This window comes from Aotus nancymaae, unplaced genomic scaffold (genome assembly GCF_030222135.1).
Source record: "Aotus nancymaae isolate 86718 unplaced genomic scaffold, 86718_ANA_hifiasm-v0.15.2.pri h1tg000019l, whole genome shotgun sequence".
Lineage (NCBI taxonomy): Eukaryota > Metazoa > Chordata > Mammalia > Primates > Aotidae > Aotus > Aotus nancymaae.
In genome coordinates, this window is record NW_026988431.1 from 580,168 (window position 1) to 604,658 (window position 24,491).

General features: G+C 35.2%; 1 protein-coding gene across 32 annotated transcripts in view; it reads left to right on the forward strand.

Annotated features, from left to right (window-relative positions):
* Window positions 1-24,491, forward strand: part of CLASP2 (cytoplasmic linker associated protein 2) — a 239,241-nt gene that overhangs the window by 45,293 nt on the left and 169,457 nt on the right. For 13 of the 32 annotated variants that reach the window (XM_021666448.2, XM_021666452.2, XM_064378526.1 and 10 more), the window contains exon 7: window positions 7,039-7,109. In XM_021666448.2, the coding sequence (XP_021522123.1) occupies window positions 7,039-7,109 (71 nt within the window). Of the gene's footprint in view, window positions 1-7,038; window positions 7,110-11,951; window positions 12,542-24,491 lie in introns of those variants that run through there. The other 19 variants (XM_064378549.1, XM_064378558.1, XM_064378554.1 and 16 more) reach the window with 3 other exon arrangements.

Genomic DNA, 24,491 nt, shown 5'->3' on the forward strand with positions numbered 1-24,491 from the left:
ACTTCTAACGTCATCGTTTAGTTTTGCCTGTTTCTGAATTTTGTATTAATAGAATCATATACTCTTTTGTGTCTGGCTTCTTGTAATTAAAATTATGTTTTAAAAAATACATATGTATATATTTTTTATATAATATATATATGTCTATATATTCATTTGGGTTGTTGGATCCAGCTACAGTTGTTCATTTTCATAGCCTTATAGTTTTCCATTGTATGAATAGACTATACTTTATGAATCCAAACTGTAGATGGACATTTGCATTGCTTTTGGTTTATGGTTTTTATGAGAATGCTGCTAATAACTTTCTTGTATATGCTTTTTGGTGTACATACAAATTCATTCTTTTGGAATATGTTGGAGTGGAATTGCTGTGTCAGAGGGTATGTTCACATTTAGTTGATATTGACAGTTTTCCAGGGTGGTTGTATCCATTTATATTCTCACTGGCACTGTTTGCAAGTGTTCATTATTTGACATATTCACCAATATTTTGTATTATTAGGCTTATTTTTTTACTAATTTTAGATTTTTAATGGATGAGGTGTGGTTTCATTGTGGTTGTAACATGCATTTTTCTGATACAAATAGGAGCACCACTCAATCTGTTTATCAGCTATTTGGTTGTCGTCTTTTGTGGTGTTCTTTTCAGATTGCTTTCCCATGTTTTTAATTGAGTTATCTTTTTAAAAACTTGATGTGTAGAACTTTTTTATATGTTCTCTGTACAAGCCATTGTCAGTGCTATATGCTTCAAGTATCTTCTTTCACTCTATGACTTGCTTTTGTACTTTCTTGATGATACCTTTTGATGTCCATAAGTTCTTAATTTTAATGTAATTCTTAGTCATTTTTTTTATGAGTAGAAATTTCTATGCTCTTTTTATGAAATCTTTGCTTTCCCTTATGTATGAAGACATTCTTCTATATAATTGTCTTAAAATTTTATTCACATTTAGATGTGTAATCCACTTGGATTTGTTTGTTTGTTTTTTGGCAAATGCAATGATAAGACTATAGGTAAAAATTTTTTTCATGTGGATATTCACTTGACCCAGCACCACTTATTGAAAACATCTTTCTTCATTTCTTATTTTATTATAAATTAAGTGTGCATGTATGTGCTTAGAATTTTTGCATCTATGCTCAAAATGACATTGGCCTATAATTTTCCTTTCTTCTTCTTGATTTCTGTCTTTTGTTAGTAATACTAGTTGTTAGAGGAAACTCTTTATTTGATTTTCCTCTCATTAGAATTAACCTCATAGGGGTTTTATCATATGCAGGTAGCTAATACTTTAATGTTCTTATTGAAATAGGCCAATGACTTATTACCCCTAGCCGTTCTTACTGTTTCTCCTTCCCCTAAGTGGGTAGCCAATTGGTAGATGAAGACTCTGAGACCCAGAGCAGTGACAGTTAGTCGGTGAGAGGTTGATGGTACCCAGTCTATTGTTCTTTCTTCCAGGCTGTGCTTGTGTCATTCTCCTTGGTGATACTTCTTTAGCAGGTAGTAGGCGATGGAGAAGGACTCTGTATGGGTACATGAGTTTTGCTTTTCAAACATACAGAATGTTTTCTACTCTTGATGCCTATGGCCTCATTATTTATAGGTAGTATTTTGAATCCTCAAAATAATAATACATATTAATGAGTTCTTAAACTTTTATAAGTTAAAGCACAGATTAATTTTGGTTTATACCTTTTTCAGACTATTGTTCCACTATTTCCCTTTTTCTGCTAGCATATATTCTTAAGAGTTAACATTATACTGAATATTACATTCATTTGAAACAAATTATTCTTTTGTTATAGTGATCAAATTCTAGCTTTAATTTTTAGAAGGGATAGTTTTGATTCTCAAATACTGCTCCCTTTATGTTTTCCAAAATTTATGGTTAAAGTTTGTTTTTGACCATTCCTATATTTATATCAGAACAATTCTTCTTTGTTAAAACAACTAAAGTATAATTCATAAAGACATTAAGTCAAAAAAAATTTTTTTTTGAGTTGTCGTCTCTCACTGTCACCCAAGTTGCAGTGCAATGGCATGATCTTGGCTCACTGCAACCTCCGCCTCTTGGGTTCAAGCAGTTCTCTTTGCCTCAACCTCCTGAGTAGCTGGGATTACAGGCTAATTGTATTTTTAGTAGATAAGGGGTTTCATTATGTTGGCCAGCCTGGTCTTGAACTCCTGAACTAGTGATCCACCTGCCTTGACCTCTCAAAGTGCTGGGATTACAGGGGTGAGCTACTGCACCTAGCCAAGCCAAACAGTTTTAAAATAATAATTAAACAATTTTTTTCTATCAAATATTTTTTAAAAGATAAGTTCTGATAGTATGGTACTAGTATAACACCAGATATAGATGAATGGAACTGTACTGAAATAAACTCATATTTTTGGTCTGTTGATTTTTGTCAGAGGTGCCAAGACCATTCAGTAGGGAAAGAAAGAATAGTCTTTTCAACAATGGTGCTTTATAAACTGGATATCCGAATGAAGTTGCATCTCTTCCTCACACCACACCCAAAAATTAACTCAAAATGGACCTTAGAACCAAATGTAAGAGCCAAAATAATAAAACTCTTAGAAAGCACTAGGCAATGGTTTCTTAGATAAAGCACCAAAACCACAACAACCAATGGAAAAAAAAAAACAATGAAAAAAATAGATAAATTGGATATCATCAAAATTAAAAACTTATGCTTCAAGGAACGCCATCAAGAAAGTAAAAGAAACCCCACAAAATGGGAATAAATACTTGCAAATCAAATTTTTCTTTTCTTTTCTTTTTTTATTTTTATTTTTTGAGACAATCTCACTCTGTCACCCAGGTTAGAGTGCAGTGGCACGATCTCAGCTCATTGCAACCTCCACCTCCCAAGTTCAGGTGATTCTCCTGCCTCAGCTTCCTGAGTAGCTGGGATTATAGGCATGTACCACCATACCTGGCTATGTTTTGTATTTTCAGAACAGATGGGCTTTCACCATGTTGTCCAGGCTGGTCTTGAACCTTTGACCTCAAGTGATCTGCCTGTCTCCGCCTCCCAAAGTGCTGGGATTATAGGCGTGAGCCACCATACTTGACTGAAATCAAATATCTTATAAGACACATATCTTGAATATATAAAAGGCTCTTTACAGCTCAGTAGTAAAAGGACAGATAACCCAATTTTAAAAACAGAGAAGAGATTTGAGTTTCTTTTAAAAGAATATACAAATGACAGTAGTCCATAACAAGATGTTTAACACCATTTAACCATGAGGGATATAAGATCAAAACTATTATATGCCCCAGGATGACTAAAATAAAAAATGATAGACAAATAGAAAATGATAGACAATCACAAGTATTGAGGATGTAGAGCAATTGGAACTCTCATACATTGCTGTTGGGAATGTAAAATGGTGCAGCAACTTTGGAAAACAGTTTGTAATTCCTTAAAATGTCAAGCATAGGCCGGGCGCAGTGGCTCACACCTGTAATCCCAGCACTTTGGGAGGCCGAGGCAGGCAGATCACGAGGTCAAGAGATCGAGACCATCCTGGCCAACATAGTGAAACCCCGTCTCTACTAAAATATAAAAAAAAATTAGCTGGGCGTGGTGGCGCGCGTCTGTAGTCCCAGCTACTCAGGAGGCTGAGGCAAGAGAATTGCTTGAACCCGGGAGGCGGAGGTTGCAGTGAGCCAAGATCCCACCACTGCACTCCAGCCTGGCGCCTGGCGACAGAGCGAGACTCTGTCTCAAAAAAAAAAAAAAAAGTCAAGCATAGAACTATCATATAACCTAGTAATTCCATTCCTAGCTATATATGCAAGTGATATGAAAACATATTCCTCACAAAAACCTACACACAGGTATTCATAACAGCATTATTTATAATAACCAAAAAATAGAGACACCCCACATCTAGGTATGTCCATTACTTGGTGAGTGGATAAACAAAATGTGGTAAATCCATACAATGAAATACTATTTGGTCATAACGGGGATGACTGATACATCATGCATCAACCTTGAAAACGTTCATGAAAGAAGCCAGTCACAAAAGGCCACATATTGTGATTCCATTTATATGAAATGGCCAGATATGGCAACTCATAGGCTATATATCATCTTTAGAGAAAGGAAGTAGATTAGTGTTTGCCTAGGACTAGAGAGATCAGGGTAAATGGAGAATGATTGCTAACGCGTATGTGGTTATTTTTGGGGGTGATTGAAAATGTTCTAAAAGATATTATTGTGGTTGCATAACTGCAGATGTACTAAAAATCATTATATTGTACACTTTAAAGAGGTGAATTGTATGGTATCTGAATTCTATCTCAATAATGCTGTTATTTTTAAAAGATAAAGTCTGAGATACCTAACTATCTCTTTCATGTTGTACTTGGGATTTATTATTCTTATTCTAAACTTTTAAGTCTGGACTTTGGTTAGAGTTGCTTTTCTAATTCTGTCCTCCTTACCCTATGAGTCATAACCTTCCTAATGCTTTACTGGCCTCTATCCTTATCCTAAGTCAGAACCTTCCTAGAGAGAGCTTTATAGATCTCCTAAATTGTGTTTATAATATTTTGGACAATCCAGTCTCTGTTGTATTTTTCTTCCATTGAATTTCCTAATTTTTTCCCCTGAATTACTTAAAATAGCTTAGGCTGTTCTCTCTGCTCTTAAATTGTTTATTTCTTCCTTTTTTCATCAAATTATAGGTACAGTAATCATCTATTATAATTACGTTTGTTTTTCTAAAATAAGTGTATAGAGTTTAATGATGGGGTTGGAGGGATCCAGTGAGGACCACATAGAAAATTATACTGTGTTTGTTATTTTGTTTGCATTAAAGATAAGAAGTTATGAATTTATCCTTTATAAAATTTTGAGCCGGTGACTAAAATATTTTTAATAAATACCAAACAAAAGTCAGATGTTAATTTTATTGAAAGTTGGTAAAGTGGGAAGCATTAGAAGGAAAGAGAGACTGAGAAGAGAGAGTAGAACAATCATAGGAAGCATATATAGAGTAACTGGACAGCTGGCAGCAAGATGAATGCTGTAAGGTAATCATCTCCTTTGTGTGTCTTTCTTAGCCCAATCCAGTCCCAAAAGACCTTTGGGTGATACCGTCTACTCTGACCCCTTTTTTCTTCCTTTCCCTTCCCCTCCTCTCTCCCATATTCCTATTATATTTGCCTACTATTTCATTTGACCCCTCTTCCGCTAAAGCTGCTTACATCTCCATTCCTGTCTCCATGTATTATCTGCCTTACCTTAATTCCTTGCCAACCCGCTTCTCTTTCCAAGCTTTCTGTCCTGAATTTTCTACTGCTGTTCTCCTAATCTATAGCTGAGTGTTAATCTTATGCCCCTTCATGTCTTGTTCTGCTTTTTTTCAAACAACTCTCTCCTAAATCCAATCTCTCTCTCTTTTTTTTTTTTTTTGAGACAAACTCTCACTCTGTCACCCAGACTGGAGTGTGCACTGGTAGGATCTAGGCTCACTGCAACTTCTGCCTCCCAGTTTCAAGCAATTCTTGCGCCTCAGCCTCCCTAGTAGCTGGGACTACAAGTGTGTGCCACCACGCCTTGGCTGATTTTTGTATTTCTGTATTTTTAGTAGGGATGTGTGTTTTGCCATGTTGGCCAGGCTGGTCTTGAACTCCTGAGTGCAGGTGATCTGCCCTGCTCGGCCTCCCAAAGTGCTGGGATTATAGGCATGAGCCTCTGCACCTGGCATCCTTTCTGAGGTTCCAGCTTCTAATTCTAAAGCTTCCTTCTGTCTCATGTCCACCTTTTATCTCTGGGCAACCTGCTTGGTGTGTGTCCAACCCTCCAGAAAATACTATTCTGTAGGATAAAGGGACCTGTGTCTTTGAACTCAAATGCTTTAAGATACGTAAATAGTTGTATTTGTTGAATTTATTGGAAGTAGGAGGTGATGTTAAGGTTTAGAAATCCTGTTATAATTAATTCTTCTGAGATTTCAAATTAAAAAAAGCATTTAGTTCTTACTGAAATAAGCCAATGATTTATTTCAAAAAGTATCTATATCTTTAATTTACTGGTAAGAAATGACCGCCATGAGGACCAAGGCTTAAGTAAGGTTTTAGGAAATGAAATTGTGACAGATATGTATATATAAGTTATAGGAGTACATTTGGCAACTAAAGGCAATATGACAGTGACCCTCCTCCCTTCCCCAATTCTCTAAGTTAGGAATTTAAGAATAAATCATAGCACAATATATTGGAAAGGGAAAGAAAAACTAAAAAAAAAGTGCTGTCAGCATGATCCCATTTCACTCTAAAGAAAATTTGTATATGAATAGAAAAGTATCAGAAGGGATACAGTTAATAAATACGTTCTCTGATTGATAGAAATGTTTTTTCTTTGTTCCTATTTATATTTCCTAATTTTCTTTTATAATGAATGTACATTACTTTCATAATAGACACATTTTTAACTAAGAAAAGTGATAGCAGAAGTGTAGAAAGTGTAATTATCCTGAATATAAAATTAGAAGCACCAGTGGAATTGGTTTTGTATGAAAATAATCATGTTAACAGGGACAGCATCAGACTATCAGTGATATTAGCTGTCTTTTTAGTTTTTGATATTTTATATTTCATTGTTTTTATGTTTGCCTTAAGTTACTTTGGCATGACTTTTATGTGCCTTTAAAAGATGTCTTGGTGGTGACTGAGTACACTTAGGAGGTTGGAACTAGCATATTTTTGATAGATTTGGAGAAATGATTTTATGATCAATGATGAGAAATTGTTTTGTGTAAAAATTGTTTTTTCACCTGCAAGTATATAGAGTCCTACCTATATTTTACTTCTTTCAACTGAAGAGATATGGGTTTTGTGTCTTCTTTTAGTAAGTGAGTTAATTGTGAAAGAGAGTTGTATAGAAAAGTAGCTGAATCCCTACAATTGTTTTTTCTAAGGGAATGGTGAAGGAAATTGTTTCTATTTAATCTATATGTAAAAAAAAAAAATCAAACAAACACAATGTATTCTTTATTCCCAGATTAGAAATGATATTTGCCAAATTTGATGAAGTGCAAAGTTCAGGCGGTATGATTTTGAGTGTCTGCAAAGGTAAGAGTAATTAAGCTCTCAAACACTTCTAAGAATATTTAGCAAAATTTTAGGAACTAAAATGTGTTTTCAGGTCAACGATTATATCACTGATTCAAAAGAGTTGATTTTGTGGCTTGAAAACTTAGTTGAGATATAATAACAAAATCTTTACATCCTGCTGATAATTATCCTCTTGATTCTTTTGGTGTGAGTGAAAATGTAATAGTAGGTCAATTATGTAACATGATGGTGCTCTGTTTTTTGTGATACTGCCTTATTTTTTGTGTCTTCTGGGTCGAGGTATGATGACCCTGTTGCCTTCCATTTTCCATGCATAAAATGTATTTTTATACCTACAATAATTGTTTTACTTAGTTGTCTTTAATAGAAATTGTGGGGTTGATGGGTTCTATTATATCTATGTGCAGACTATCATGGATGATAATGATGAAGAGGCTCATACACAGGAACTTGACTAGCATACATTGCTTTGGGCTTCTTAAGTAAAATGAGACTAAGTTGGACTTTAGGGAGGTTTGGAGTTAATATCTTGTACTTACTTGATTTTTGTGGTTCCTCTCCTTTTTGTGAAGTTGATAAATTATGTTTAGCTTTGTTGGGTAGCATTTACCTACACTTGAGACTTTAAATATTAGTTAGCCATATATGTAAAGAATATATTTCCAAAGATAGTATCAGTTGTTTTTCCACCTAGTAAAGTAGCTTCATATTAAAGAGAGTGTGGTTAACTTAGTAATATAAATAATGTTGGAGTAAAAATTGAGTATGTGAATTTATAGTCAAAGGAAAACTAGTTACTAATATAATTTAGTTACTGTTCTTTGGGTTAAACCAAGACAATGATATGTTGCAGGAAGTCAGATGGAATAAGTGAGCATTAGAAAGATTTTGTTTACCCACATTTAAACTTAGTTCCAGAAGCATGAATTGACTTCAGTGCTACCAGTCCTCACCTTGAATGCCAGAAGTTTCTCACTTCTCTTCTCTGAACAGAAAGTGTCTTAAGTACCTCCTCCTCATTTTTCTAGCAGTTACCTCTGTCGATTTCTATAGAAATCAGAAACAGTAGGAAGAGATTTGCTATACACAAGATCCCTGAACTTGCGTGTTTTCAAAACATGATCGTTTGTGTATTTCAGACTAAGTAGTTACAACTCTAAGGAAAAAAGTAGAATACTTGTAAAATCTAAGGTATTCATTGTTTGGGTATGGTTTATTTCGAAAGCACTGTTATTCTTGTATTTTGTGGCATTATTTCTGTTACCTTCAAAATAGAGTTTTGTTTGTTTGTTTCTGAGATGCAGTCTCGCTCTGTCGCCAGGCTGGAGTGCAGTGGCGCAACTCGGCTCTCTGCAACCTCCACCTCCCGGATTCAAGTGATTCTCTTGCCTCAGCCTCTCAAGTAGCTGGGACTGCAGGCGCGTGCCACCACGCCCAGCTAATTTTTTGTATTTTAAGTAGAGACAGGATTTCACCATGTTGGCCAGGATGGTCCCCATCTCTTGACCTTATGATCTGCCCACCTTAGCCTCCCAAAGTACTGGGATTACAGGCATGAGCCACTGCGCCCGGCCCAAGCTTTTTTATTTCTTATTCTTTAGTTCCCATTCCTTTATCACTCCATAAACAGAGGTTTGGAGTTAGTCTCTGGCATTTACTTTTTTTGAAGAAGACCTCAAAGATTGTTTGCATTGACTATTACAGTCTGAATGTTGCAAGTATGGTCAAATGTGAAAGTTAAAGTCTATATTGGTCATAATGTTTTTGATGATAATATTATGCTGTCATTGAAAAACTCCTTAATGAAGTAATTAACAAGAGAGGATGCTAGAAGAAGGAAACCTATTTATCATGTTGGCGAATCCTAGGGCCCAGGTCTCCTCTTCCCTGTTTTGATTCTCTCTTAGTGATCTAACCCTGCTCAAATGCTTTAAATGATAACTCTTTGCTAATGATTCCCAGTGTGTAGTTCTAGCCATTAGTCATCTCTCTTTTGGGTTAGATCTAGAATTGGTATCCTGTGGCCTTGATGACATTCCCATTTGGCTGCCTAACAGGCATTTTAAGCTTACTATATCCAAAAATGAAACCCTGTTGTCTCTTCTTGCCCCTCAGATCTGTTCCTTCTCCAGTCTTAGCCATTTTAGTCAGTGGCACCATCAGCTCAAGCTGGAAACCTAACTTGATTTCCTATTCTAACTGATCAAATATTTCTACTTCTGAAATACTAACATATCCCAAATTTGCTTATTTTTTTGTCTCTACTGCTGATATCCTACCCTAAATCTCCTTTAGCTTTTACCTGAAGTACTTCAATAGACTTCTGTTCTACGTTTGCCCCCAGGAATACATTTGCTACTCAGAAATCATAGGAATCTTCTTAAAGTGTAAATTAGATCATGTCACAGCAGGAAAAAGATAATGAAATTTCTCCCCTTAAGGATCCTATAATCTAGTGATGGAAATAGATCATAAACAAGTAAACAAATGAATATACAGTGTAGTTACAGTTGGTAGTGAAGGAAATATAACTACTCCTTGTTTAATGAATTTAAATTATTCCTAAACACCCTGCTGCCAAGTGAAAGACCATTAGATGAAAAAATTATTTTCACCAGTATTAATGAGAAAAATGATGGTGTGTTTCATCCCAGCCCGTGATACTTGAGTAGTTTTCCCAGGTGGAAAAATATGTCAATTAAATACTGAAAACAAATTTTTGTAAGTAACAATTTAAGGACACATTGTACATAAACTAATATCATGGAGTTTAATTCAGCTTCTTTATTTCTGGACAGTTTTTCCCCACAAAATTTTCAGGCCTTTGTTGATTCATTTTTATTGCACACTAAAACTAAAACTGTAAATAAAGTTATAGAAACATGAAAACATCTTAGGACAGGGTAAAGGCTCAACGTGAAATCTTATGAAAATAGTTCATGCATACAAAGAGTTATTGAAGATACCACCTTTTCTCTCCCTCACTTGGTGTATTTATGCAAAAAAGATTGTTTTGGGTCTATCCAAACATGGCACACAATTCAGATTTGTTCCACATGATATTCTGTGACCAGAAACTATTATGGTAAATAAGATTTTTTAGTGTGTCTTTACCTTAAATAATAGTGAGACATCACACATCTTACAGCATATTGATTTAGAGTGTTTTGTGTTGAAAAAAATTATTTTACTAAATACAAGAACCCAAAAGATTCATTATAAAGGTGATATAACTTTTTTATAGCTAAAAGTCATCTGAACAACCATTAAGTTAGGTAAATAGAGTATTGAGATGGTAAATAACTCAGTGATGTCAGTTTAGATAGAACAGTGGGACAGGCCTCTCTAAGAGGTGACATATTTGAATTGAGACCTGATAAATGAGAATTGAGACCTGGTAAATGAGAATGAGCCAGTCATGGGATAAATGGTTGGAAAACACTTTGGGCAGAGAAAATAGTGATCATAAAAACCCAAAGGTAGAAAAGGACTTGTATTTTTGAAGAGCAGAAGGGAGTACCGGGCTGCTTGGAGCCCAGTGAGGCTGGTAGTGGGTTGGAGGGAAGAACCAGTGTGAGAGCTAATTGGAGAAGAGTAGGAACCATAGCATCGGGGCCTTGTCCCCCATAGGAGGAGTTTTGATGGACTTCTAGGAGTAGGAAATCTCTAAAGAGTTTTAGGCTAGAGAGAAATAAGGTAAGTCGGAAAGACATTGCCTAACACTATCTTTTTTACATTTATTGTTCAGAGAAGTAGTCTCTTTATTTTTTCTCTTTATTCTACCTCTTCTCTCCTGCATGTTCAAATGCATAACTTTTACATCTCATACTTTTGTCTCTGATTTTTTTCACATTTGCCGTTTCTATACTCTTTTAAGTTCTGATTGGATTCTTTGACATGATTTTCTAAAGCCCTAGTTCCGAACATTAAGTAAATTCTATCGGAGATTTGAGCATATCATTTAGTTAAAATAGTGAGAGAACATCTTTTTTTCATCTTACTGGTGTTTTGAACTCAACTTGTTATATTACAAAAGTACCTTAGGCAGAATCCTTAAGTGCAGTAGAATTAGTTCTGCTATTAGAAGAAAACTGGATTTAAAATTTGTCAGATCGTGACTAGAAAGAGGGAACACCAGCCCTTTTAAAAAAAAAGACTGAAAGTTGGAGTCCCCCTGTGATTATAGCAGGCTCTGGTGTCGTTATGGAGCTTTCTAGACAATCTCCTGCGCAAACCAAGGATGTAAACACTAGGAGGGTTGGTGGCTGTAACTGCAAATCGTCTCTTTCACTGTGAAAAAACTATGCATAATTCTTATTTGTCGAGTGTGTGTGTAGCACCTAATGCAGTCTTACCCATGCAATCATTGTAAGGTATTTTTTGGTTTCTGTGTTTGAAACAGTTGCTAGGAAAAGAATTGTCCTTGGAGGCTGGCAGTAAAATAAAACCTGGAAATTAGGCTTTGAAATTACCTTAATATTTGGCTTCTGTGAGTCAGTAAGATAACTTTCAGTCCAGCTTTATATATTTTTATAACACACCCTTTGGTGAAAAGCAAGACGCTCTTTTCTTTGGTTGATTTTTAAAATGTATCTGTTTGTGACCATGAGCCTCAGGGCCTTCTTGGAGCTTGACAATGTGCTGATGGTTGTGCAGCTTGGATAGTGGGTGCTCTGCGCCCCTGCAGCTGCGCACTGGCTAGGTTCTGTCTCCACCAGAAGCAAGCTTTGTTCCGTGTGGCCCTGCTGTCCACACACAGAGCAGCCTTTGATGGGCTGCCTTTGACGTGATTTGTTTACGGCAGCCAGAAATGCTTCCTGCATAATGAGAGCAGTTAATCATGGAAACTGGGCTATTCCTGTTTGTGCACTTCTAGCAATCTTCTGTTGTAAATATTAAAAGGTAACGACAAAAGGATGAAAACCTTTTTAAAAAGGCGCAAATCAGTTAATCCATCAGATCATGTGATTGCTACTGATTACATGGATATCTTTAGGGAAGCAGAAAATGATTGCTGAACACATGCCTTGTGTTTTGATGATTGCATTAAAAGTCCCCCAGCGGGATGGCATTTATTGGCTCCCAGAGCTTTTCTTAGATTAAATTTCAGGCGGCTAGTACAAGGAGAAACATCATAACCTGTATCCAACAGCATATGTGCAGCTGAAGAATAATCTTGATCAAGTCTTTCTTGGCTCTGCTAAATAAACGAGGGTTTTCAGCAGGACCCCAGACTTTTATTTTGAAGTGGAGTAGCAGCTGTTGGCTATTGCGGTGCAGAGCTGCAGCGAGGCCTGGGTCACACAGTGCTCCGGGTGGCTGCAGGCCGAGCCCAGTGGCGCAGGCACTGAGCTGCACTTATTTGCTGTGCTATTTGACCTCTTGGTTTCAGAGAGCTCCCTGGACCATCTGAATGGCTATGGGAGATGGTGAGTAAGATTTATTTTTCTTCTTTTGCTTGTGTTATATACTTCCTTTTAGGGTGACGATCATTTGCTGTGTAAGAAATATATTTCTCCCTAAAGAATGAAGGACACTTGTGTGTTTGTATGTACACTTGTGTGTGCATTTGTGCATGTGTGTGCATGTCATTTGACATCTTTTTTCACTTGATGTGTCTGTGTGGGATCTGGCAAGCATAAGGTGACAATTTACCTTGCAACCCGAGCAAGCTCCAGTCTTGGTGGTAGATACGAAGGGATATTGGAAGAAACGTAGAATATATGCAAAAGATTAGAGGAAGAACATTGCCTTGGGAGGAATGACAGATTTTGGCAGGAAGATTTGACTAGCCAGCTTGATATCTTTCCTGTTGTATTTAACACAAGTAGAATTCTGTGGAAATGAAATATTTAAAGAGGCAAAATGGCTTGCCATGGGCACTATTTTAATTCATATGATTATTAATTGTCAGTGTCCTAGTAAACAATTTTCTAGAAAATATTTAGCCTTTTAAGATTATACACAGGGTATAGTTTGATTAAAAATTGATTTTGCCAGTGTTTTAGTTTGGTAAGGATAATTTTTAAAACACATTATTTCTATAATGCCTCGTAGTCCTCCAAAGCACTTTCATATACTTAATATATTTTAACTCCTCAGCTATGAATAACTCTGTGAAGTGTTCAGAGTATTTTGCTATTTCCATCTTACAGATTGGGAAACTAAGACTTGCTGGGATGATATGTCCCAGATTCAGGCACAGAAAGCAAGCCAGAACCAAATCTAGAGTCACAAATGTGCATTTGGTATTTTCTATTATAACACTTAATATTTGAGCTTTTTTTTTTCATTACACCTTTTTTTGTTACGAGGCCTAGAGGTATACTTTATAATGACATCAACATCACAGATATGTTATGACGGGAAATCTGAGGTTTCTCAAAAATGTTTTGAGTGTTTTTTTGCTAGCTTCTTAAGGAAGACTGGTCCATGTCTGGAGGTTTTAACTCTTAACAGTTTCAGCCTTCCTATGACTATGTATTTAGTGACCTCTTCTTTCTAAGAAGTGATTCCTCTAGGGCCTATGAGGAATAGGATACAAATTCATCAAAATGATGGTATTGGTAGACAATCATTTAAACTATTACGTACATTTAAATGGAAATCTGATAGAAAATTTGGTTGGCATATTGTTATGATTTATTCCAAGAATTTATGTAACTGTTTTATATGATCTTATGGAAATAATTGAGAAAATAATTTTTCAATACCAATTTTTAAAACAAAAGCAGGATTGACAAGAAACAAAAGCAGGATTGACAAGTTCTCATATACTTAGGGGAATTGCCAAGTTTCTTCCTATTTAAAAAAAAAAACCACCTTAATTTGTAGATAAGTCTAAATGTTGCATTTGGTGTGGGCCATATCCAGATTTTATTTTCTTTCTTAAACATTTTAGGTTAAATAGTTATAGTTTTATATTTACTTACTTTTTGTTTTTTCAAATAATACATAACAACATGTGGACTGTTTTAGGAATTTTTTTTTTTTATAGTAACAACCTCTGACAAATATCAGAGGGTAACATTCTAGCTAATTCTCTTCTTTAAAAAAAAACCTGCCTTCTTAAAAAATTTAAACAATAAAGATATGTCTATAGTAATAGGCTATCTTGGGATTTGTATAGTTCTTAACAGTTTGATATATACTCCTCTACATATTAGTCTTTGTCACATCCAATGCACATACTCTATACCAGAATCATGTAAACATACACAACATGAATGTATAAAACAAATGGATTACACTGCCCCTACCTAATGTTTTTTATGTTTATTTTGATTATGAACTTAATATACAAATGTCATTTCCTTTTCAAAATTCAAACAATGAAGATAAAGCAAAAATCCTTTCAAAACTACCTCTAAGCCCTGATTCCAGGTATAAGCAGAGGAGAACACTTTTAATAATGTGGAATATGTCTTTTCCTACCTGTTACTGTGCCTTCACATATATATTAAGTATCAAAATATATGGTTTTGCTTTGACTGTGTTTACATAAATGATACCATTCTGAATGTAATTTTGCCATTTGCTGTGTTTACTCAGTATGGCATAGAGAATTTTTTAAAAAAATACGATCTTGTGTTATTCTCTATCATTTGTTTAAACTGTTGCATAGTATTCTATAATATGGATATCTTATAGCCATTTTGTCTTATGTAGAAATTTATTTACTATATGTAATTTTTCTAGATAGTTCTGAAATAAGCATCTTCGTACAAACCACATGTGTTTGTGTATACACATACATATATATTTCTTAAAATAGTCTGGACATGGAATTTCTGAAACAAAGTTTTCATTCATTTTAGAATTGTTAGGTATAGGTAATTTTCTCCAGAAGAGGCTTTCCCACCTACACTCCCACCAGTAGTGCCTGCTGTCCTGCATTCTTTTCAGTTCTGGTTATTATTAAAATTTGCCTATCAGATGGTTGAAAAATATCTCACCCTCTATAAACATCTGTGCTTTCTGATAAGATTGATCATTTTCATATGTTTGGTTATTTATATTTCCTTTTCTGTAGATTGTTTTTCAGCATCCTTAGCCAACTTTTTGGTTGGTTGACCAACAGATTAATAAGTTTTCACTTACTAATCTGTTATTTATTGAATGTGTTATATAAGCTTAACTTAAAGACCGTAGGAAAGATTTCATTAGCAGTTTTATTTCTAGGCAAACTTGGATTTGTGAAACACTGTAATGGCTTTCACTTAAGAATTGGGGGTGGGTTTTGGGGGCTTTTCAGTTTAGTTATCTTCACTCTTACCCATGAGTATTAAACCAAGCAGTCAGATAATCATGCAGTAGCTCTGGACAATCAAATCAGATAGAGTTAAAAACCTGTAGGATTATTATGTGGTGCTGAGCCCTGCAATCTGCCTCAAAAAGCGTGCAAGAGGAATTTGGCCTTTTGTTGTTATGCTACAGAGTGGCTGGAAAGAAATAAGGTTTTGTTGTAAATAGAGTGTTTCTAAACTTTTAGCATTTCAATACGGTCTATTATTCCAAAAATGAGTCTTTAAAAATATATATACAAGTGATGACGTAACCATGGCTTTCTGGAGACCAGCCTTCTAGGACTACATCAAACTAATATATAACTTGGTTTAACGATTGTTTATAGAACAGTAGAAAGACATTAATACTAAATAGATCTCTCTTCTTCCATGTGGTTGAATATTCTTTGTGATACACTAGGATTGGGTAATTTAAATTAATGAAAGAAAGCAACCATTTGACTTACTGTCAAAAAGGCTAACTTTTCTTGTAGGAACATTGATAGAGGGAAAAGAAGTCTGTAAGGCAAAAAAGTAAATTACAAGAGACAGAAGATTGGGCATTAGCAGTAGTAATACAGGCAGTAAGCAGCAGGCACAAAGGTTGAAAATAGACAATGACTAAAATAAAGCAACTCTATATTACCCTCCCGCTGTAGCCATTCAATGGTGTTGTACAACCATCCTGTGTTTTAGGTCTGTGGTAAGGGCATATAAGTGCATATACTGTACCTTTGAATAAATAATTATTCAAAATTTTTATTATATAAATTATATAATATGTAAATTACTTATTAATTTTTAATAATTAAATAATGTACCCTTCTGAGGTAGTCTCATTTAACTCCCTGGCTCCAGGGGGTTGGGCACCAGTAGTAACATATCCTCAAACCTGATATTGCTAATAAACTTGAATATTCAAGAAAAGGTTTATATGTTTTCTTTATACATATAGAATAGTACAATTGATGTTCTTACAGCTGCAATAGTCAGTCTATAACTGTCTTGAAAATTTAAGTAGTGGACATGGCTTGATTTTATAAAGGTTCTAAATCTGATTCTGAGCCTCATTTCTTAATTAGTTTGATATTATGGCTATTATGGCATGCGTCATTTAATTTCATTAATACAAAATAGTGGTTTAAATTGTGATTGTCTCTTTACTTCATTGAACTGTTCAAAGTCTTGAATTTTGAAAGGGCCCCTTTAAATAAAAGACTAAAAGTCTTAAAATATATTAACTACTAGTCAGTTATATTTACCTAGAAATTTCAAGATACTTTATCAAATATCTTAGCCTCTATTATAAACTTTATATAAAACTGACTTTATTTCTTATAAATAAAATAATTAACTAAAGATTGTGCTGCTGAGAATACTGCATCTTCATGTGAATATTAAAATATAGCCAATTGTCTTATTTTTTGAAGTGCTTGAATTTTTGATTCTTAATACTTTTACTTTTAAATTTTTTCATTTTAGTTTCAATTGAAGATGTTTTAAATTTTTACTATTTGATTCTTTTCCCTTTTATTAGCTTAGTTTTTTCTTACCTAATTGTTATTATTCAGATATTGAACCTCCTGTGTTGATCCTCTGTCTTTATGTTTATGTTTTGTCTTCGCTTTCAAGTTTTATGTCTTTCTCTTACTCTATATTCTGGGAGATATCCTTGACTTTCTCACCCAATCCTTCTATTAAGTTTTAACTTTGACAAACAAAAGTTTAAATGTGTCCAAGAACTTACTTTTTTTTATTTTTTGAGTGGTTCCATTTTCAAAAAATCGTGTGTGTGTGTGTGTGTGTGTGTGTGTGTGTGTGTGCGCAGACTGTGTAAAATGTTGTGCTCCCTGAATTGGGGATGGGAAAGAGTTTAATAAAACCATTCCATAGATTTTCAGTTGCTCCTTGTACTCATCCCTGTACTTTCTGGCTTAGAAATAGTCACTTCTCTGTTATTCTGCAAGGTAGATCAATTCTCTGCTGTTTTAGCGTCTGAGAATTCCAAATTGCAGCTTTGCTGTGATATGGCGTTATTCTTCAGTAGCTGTTCTTTTCTTTTTTGGCAACTCAGGGCAAAGGGAATGTCCCTTCTTTTTATTTACATCTTTTAAGAATTTGCTGTGATCTTTTACATGCTGATTTCACATATTTCACCCTCATCTCATTTTCTTTGCCCTTTTGAGTTGTTTATTGGGATTCCATTGCAGGATTTTAAGCAAGGGAGTAAAGTGATTAAAGTTATTATAATTTTTTAATGAAGCATTTCAAACATACCCAGAAATAGAGAGTATTTTAATGAACCTCCATTACACTCATCTAGTTCCAAGAAATTATCGTACATGACTAGTATTTATTTATCTATATCCCTACCCTATCTTCTTCCATCTCTGTTACCCTGCTGGACTAAGATGTGTGTGTATATGCACATAATACTCATCACATATGTCAAATAAAGTGTCTTTTAGAAAGACAGTTACAATACCATTGTCACACCTAAAAGTTTAACCCATAGTGTCAAATAATGTATTCACATTTTCTCAGTTGTTTTATGAATATCTTTTTACAGTTTGTTTTAAATCAGTATTTGAAGAAGGTTCACCATTGCAATTGATTGATAGACTTCTTAAGGCTCTATTCATCTATAGGATTTATCTCACTTTTTCTCCTCTTGTCATTTATTTATTGAAGAAAAAAGTCTGTTAAATATTCTTCCTGCACACTAGAATTTTTTATTGCATCATATGTTGCTTTTATATTTTTGCTTTTTAATGTTTCTGTATCTCCTATATTTGCTCAAAATTGAAAAATTTTCTAATGGTTTGATCAGAATCAAGTCTTATTTATTAGAGTAGGGTTGGTACATATTTTCATGTGTGGTATTTTGGATTTCTGTAAGAAGGCATATGCTGTCTGATTGTCTTTCTTTGTGATGCAAATATTGAACAGTGTGTTTAGGTGTTATCAGCCTGATCCGTCCTTTACAGTTCCCCCCTCCCAGCCTTTCATTTAGTGATTTTGGCAGCCATTGATCCAAATTACTTTTTTAGAAGATTATATTGTCTACTTTGTGGTTTGGAAGGAAGTCAAATATAGAAGCAAGGAGACCATTTAAGAGGCTGTGGTAGTAATATAGGCAGAGACAATACTGGTCTGGCTTTAGGTTAGGAGTGGCAGCAGAGGCAAAGAGAAATAGGTGGATTTAAGATACAGCTTGGAATTATACACAAGAACTGTTGGTAGATAATGTGTGTGGGTCAAAGGAAAACTTGAGGTGGGTTCCCACATTATGAACTTGAGTAGCTGAATAGACACTGATGTTATTTACTGGGATGGGGGAGAACTTAGGGAAATCAGTTTTGGATAATGTTGGTATTTTGTATCTATATCAAATTAGAGTGGTTTGGAGATAACCCATGAGGGAGATATCTAGTAGGCAATTGGATATATAGGTCTAGGGTATAGACAGAGATGGTCTAGGCTAGAGACAAACATCATATAGAAGGTATTTAAAACCATTGAGAATGAATGAGGTCATATAGAGAGTGGATAGTCTGGAGAGAAGGAGAATAGTCAACATTTAATTAATTATGGGGTAGAGAAAGAACAGCCGGCAGAAGAGACTGAGCTGCTAGAGAGACGTGTGAGATTAGAGAAAAGCCAAGGAAAGCATCTCATTGCAAAAGTACAGTGTGGGAAGTATAAACAGCTAAAATTTGAGTTTTCCAAGACATCTGTGTATAATAGTTTATAGGGATTACTGTTTCCTAATCTCAGTTTGTAATTTGGCTGTTAGGTATAACCATAGTTACTGCTGGATATGTTAAGAGTGTAAAACAGCTCACAAATCCCAAGTCTTGTTGTTCATTGTTTTAATTAGAATAAGGAAGGATACAGCTTCAAGAGAAAAGAGGAACTTTGGTATAAGAAACTACTTAATGTGAAGTAAAGCGTATTTTGTGCATGAAAATTCATGGTGTTGCGGGTTCTTCTTACTGAATTGTTTGTTCCACTGAAGAAAATCCACACAAAATGAATTTTTTTCCTATGAGATGTGGTAAAATTTTGACTTGCTCCTTTATTTGCCATGTAATATGGAACAGTTTTTTATATGAATTTGAGAAGCAGAACTTTTGGGTTTTGGAATACATGTACCCATAAAAGTTAAGTGGAGACCGGGTGTGGTGGCTCATGCCTGTAATCCCAGCACTTTGAGAGGCCAAGGCAGGCAGATCACCTAAGGTCAGGAGTTTAAGACTATCTGGGCCAAAATGGTGAAACCTCATCTCTACTAAAAAGACAAAATTAGCTGGGCATGGTGGTACATACCTGTTATCCCAGCTACTCAAGAGGCTTGAGACAGTAGAATCTCTTGAACTTGGGAGGCAGAGGTTGCGGTGAGCCAAGATCATGCCATTGCACTCCAGCCTGGGCTACAACAGCAAAACTCTGTCTAAAAAAAAAAAGTGAGGTACAAAGTTTAAAAAGCCATTTCATGGCTTTCCTGCAGTGAGAAAAAGAAAAAAAGGGACAAGGCATGATGAATATAAATTCACAGACCCTTATCTGAAACCTTCGGGACCACTTGTGTTTTGGAATTCAGAATGTATCAGATTTTAGAAAATTAATAAGGTTAGGCCGGGCGTGGTGGCTCACGCCTGTAATCCTAGCAATTTGGGAGGCTGAGGTGGATGGATCACCTGAGGTCAGGAGTTCAAAACCAGCCTGGCCATCATGGTGAAACCCCATCTTTAAAAAAAAAAAAAGAAAAGAAAAGAAAAGGGAAGGGGAAGGGGAAGGGGAAGGGAAGGGGGAAGGGGAAGGGAAAGGAAAATTAATAAGGTCATATATACCCCATGCATTATGTAACAGCTCTTGCTGGGCCTGGGGCAGCACCCTATAATCAAGCACATTAATTTTTTTTTTTTTCTGAGACAGGATCTCGCTCTGTTGCTCAGACTGAAGTGCAGTGCCACAATCTCAGCTCACTGCAGCCTCCACCTCCTGGATTTAAGAGATTCTCCTGCCTCAGCCTCCCAAGTAGCTGGGATAACAGGCGTGCACCACCATGCCTGGCTAAATTTTGTATTTTTTGTGGAGACGAGGTTTCGCCATGTTGGCCGGACTGGTCTCAAACTGCTGGCCTCAAATGATCCACCTGCCTTGGCCTCCCAAAGTGCTGGGATTACAGACGTGAGCCACCACTCCCAACCATGTTTTTGGAATTAAATGTGTGTGAATTCATACTGAGTAGAATAAATATAATAAATAGCCTCATAACAGTTCACATCATGTTTTGTCATAAACTTGAGTTCAGATCAGTTTATGCCACCAAATGAGTTTAAAAGACAAAACAAAAGCTGAGTTTTCAGAGCTTTTTGACTTTCAGGCATGCATATATGTCATTGTGGGCCTATACTGTCTCAGTGCTTGCTGGGGACAGTTTCCAGGTGTTACATGAAGGCAACAAAAGGTAAAACCTTATTCTACTTGGTCTTCATTTTCCATATTCTTTCTGCCTGTTTCTCCCCTTCTCCCTTCTTCCTCCAGTCTCTTCCTCTTCTTTTTCCTGCTCTATTTTTAATCTCTTCTTCCATCTACCTCTTCTTCCTCTCCATCTCTTCCATCTTTCTCCATTTCCTCCTCCTGTTTCATCTCCTCCCTCTCTTGCCTTCACCATTTCCATCTTTTCCTCCTTCATTTCCATCTCTTCCTTCTCTATTTCCATCTCTTCCTACTCTCCTTCTTTCCTCCATTTTCTTTCCATGTTTTCCATCTCCATTATATAGAAAACCACTGCAGCCTGCTCACTTTATTCATTTCTGTCCTTTAATATATTTTAATATACTTACCTTATACAGTTTATGTGCCCAGCAATGCTAGTCTTTTTTTGAAACTTTGGAGCAAGAACAAAAGTGTCAACACAGCCATAATTTGTAGTTTGCTTTTTGTGTTTTATCCTTTTTTTGTTTATTTAGTACATATTAGAGTGCCTACTATATGTATCCTAAGTGGTATCTTCTGACTTACCTTTTAGTTCACTAATGATCCCTTGAGCTGTGTCTAAGCTAGTTATGCCTGCCCACTGAATTTAAATTTCAGTTACTGTATTTTCATTTTTTGAAATTCCATTTGGTTATTTAAAAAATCTATGTCACTTTTTATAATTTTTCAGTCCCCAAAGTCAAGTTTGCTCAGTTATTGTATAGTCCATGTCTGGTATCTGTAGGATTTTAAGTGGGTCTTTTCCTATTGTCTGTTTATTTTTATTTGTTCTTGCTCGTGGTGTCTTGTTTCCTGTTGTACCTGGTGCCTTTTGGAAAATTATTTGTGGGAGTAATTTGAGGCCAGACACCTTTCTTTCAGGGAAATTTTGCATTTTGTTTGGCTGTTGGTTGAAAGTACTGCCAGTCTGAGCCCACAGAGTTTAAGATCTTGAGTGTCTGGACCGCCCAAGCGGTTGACCTTAGTGAAGCACTCTATTTAATTCACTTCTCTGTTATTCTCTTTTGAAAAAAGCTTGAAAGGAATTGACTATAGGAAGATAAGATCTTACTTATGATTTACTTTAACCTCAAGGGTATAGTTGTTTGGTATACCAGCTTTTGGTGGGAAGAGTCTTTTATTAGACTCTGCATCTAATGTGGACTTTGAGTTCTGTTCCCTTTGCCCCACAAGGCCTTTGGAAAGGATATTCCACTGTACTGGTTTTATCCTTGTATTTTTTAGTATCTTATAAAATATTTATTGCTTTTATTACATATTAAAATATGTGCTGCATTATTTAGTGTATATTATTGTTTGCCTTTGTAGTATTACTTTAAATAACCATGTTTTCACTGATGATTGAAAGTCTTCATACTGTGAAATGTGTGCCATTCTAGATACTGTTCTACATGTTGAAGATAAAACAGAGGGCAAAATTGACAAAAGTTTTTATCCAGTAGCTCATATATTTCAGCAGAACACAGATAAGCAAAATAAGTGAAATATATAGATGGTAAGTGCCAGGAAAAAATAATGCAGGGAGGCAGGGGTACATCAGAGTAATAGAGTGTTGGGAAAACACTAGGGTGTTTGTGATTTTAGTATCGAGAGGAAAACTTCATTGAGAAGGCAACAGATGAATAAAGACATGAAACTGGTGAATGAACAATATGGATATGGATGAAAAAAGCATTCAGGGCAGAAGGAGCAAGTGCAAAGGCCCTGACATGGATTATAGCAGTGAGGCTAGGTTGGTGGGGCGGGATTAGGGAAAACAGGGAAAATAGGTAGGAGATAAGGTTGGAGAGACCTACATGACATTTAAGATCTTAGAGTTCTGGTAGGCCTTTTTATGTAGTCATAAGAGGATTGTGAACAGTCATTGTGTTATGAGTTTATTGAACCCAGGATGCCATATTGAGAATAAACGTTAGGGGACAAGGCAAGCAGCAGGAAGAGTTAGTTTGCTCTGACAATTATTTTTAGACTATTCTAGGTAATGGGGTTGCAGCATGAACAAGACAAAGTTTCTGCTCTTAAGAAGCTTCCAATCTACATAGAAAAATTAGTGTCTGTTATTTCAGTAAGTGATACCTGCTAGGAAGAAAATAATTGAGACTTGTTTTGATATTTCATAGTTATTTTTAAAAAATTTAAGCCCAGAATATTTATTGTTTAACAAATTTTAAATTTTAGGGGTAGTGATAATGAATTAGTTTTATGAATTCTTTTAGCTGATAGTCAAAAAAAACCATAACCTTATTGGAGGTGGGTAAAATTTTATTTCTTCCTGTGTTTGTAGATTTATTTATTTTTCCTTTTAGTTTTTCAATTTTTGTTTTATATATTTGAAGCTGTGTTATTGGGTACATAAATATTCAGGGCTCTGATTTTTTTCCCATGGAATAACTTCTTTCTCATTATTAAACATCTCTGTTTATCTCTAGTAATGCTTTTTCAAACTGCTTTATTTGAAATTAGTATAGCTACATCATTTGTCTATCTTTCCTTAACCTTTTTGTGATCTTATAGGTAAAAATATATCTCATTTAAGCAGCCAGTTTTAAAAAATTCAGTCTGGGTCTTTCACCTGTACTAGTTCATTTATGTTTAAGAGAATTACTGATATACTTGGTTTTATATTTACTATTTTATTTTCTATCTTATCCACTTGTTTTATTCTTTTTGTCTCTCTTCCTTCTTTTCAGTCAATCAGATATTTTAAATTTATTTTCTTTTTCTTCTATGTGTATACTTACTTTTCTTTAGTAGTTAGCCTAGAGCAGAGATTGGCAAACTGTTGCTTATAGACCAAATCCATCTGCCCTCCTGTTTTTGTATATAAAATTTTATTGAAACACAACCACACTCATTTGTTTACATATTATGTTTATATAACTACTTTGGTGCTATAATGTCATAATTGAGTAGTTGTATGGAAAGGACACATATATATGGTTTACAAAGCCTAAAATATTCGCTACGTGGTCCTTTATAGAGAAAGAATGCCATCCCCTCCCCTAGGGGAATGATTCTTAAACTGGATCATGCATCGGAATGACCAGGAGGGCTTGTGAATACATAAATTACTGGGCTGCATCTCTAGAGTTTCTGATTCAGTAGGTTTCGGTTGGGACCCAATAATTTGCATTTTTAACAAATTGCCAGACGCTCAGCTGCTGGTATAGGGACTACATTTCGAGAACCAGTGCCCTAGATATTACTATGCATCTTTGATTTATTATAATCTAAAATAAATTACTGTATTTACTACTTCCTCAATAAGGCTGAAGTCTTTAGAAACCTTTAACTTTGTTTGCTTACCTCTTAGTAGTACCATTTTATAATAACCCCAAACTGGAACAGCCCATACCTATCAGTAGTAGAATGGATATTAATCAATTGTGGTACTTTCATACACTAGAAAACTATAAGCAATGAAAATGACTCTTCCAAACATTATCTTCCAACACTGAGTAAAAAGAAGCTAGATACCAGAATACATATTGTATTCCTTTTATATAATGTTCAAAAATAAACAAAGCCAAGTGTTAGAATTCAAGACTAGTTAGTTTTGGAAGGAAATGTAGACTTTTAGGAGTCTTGA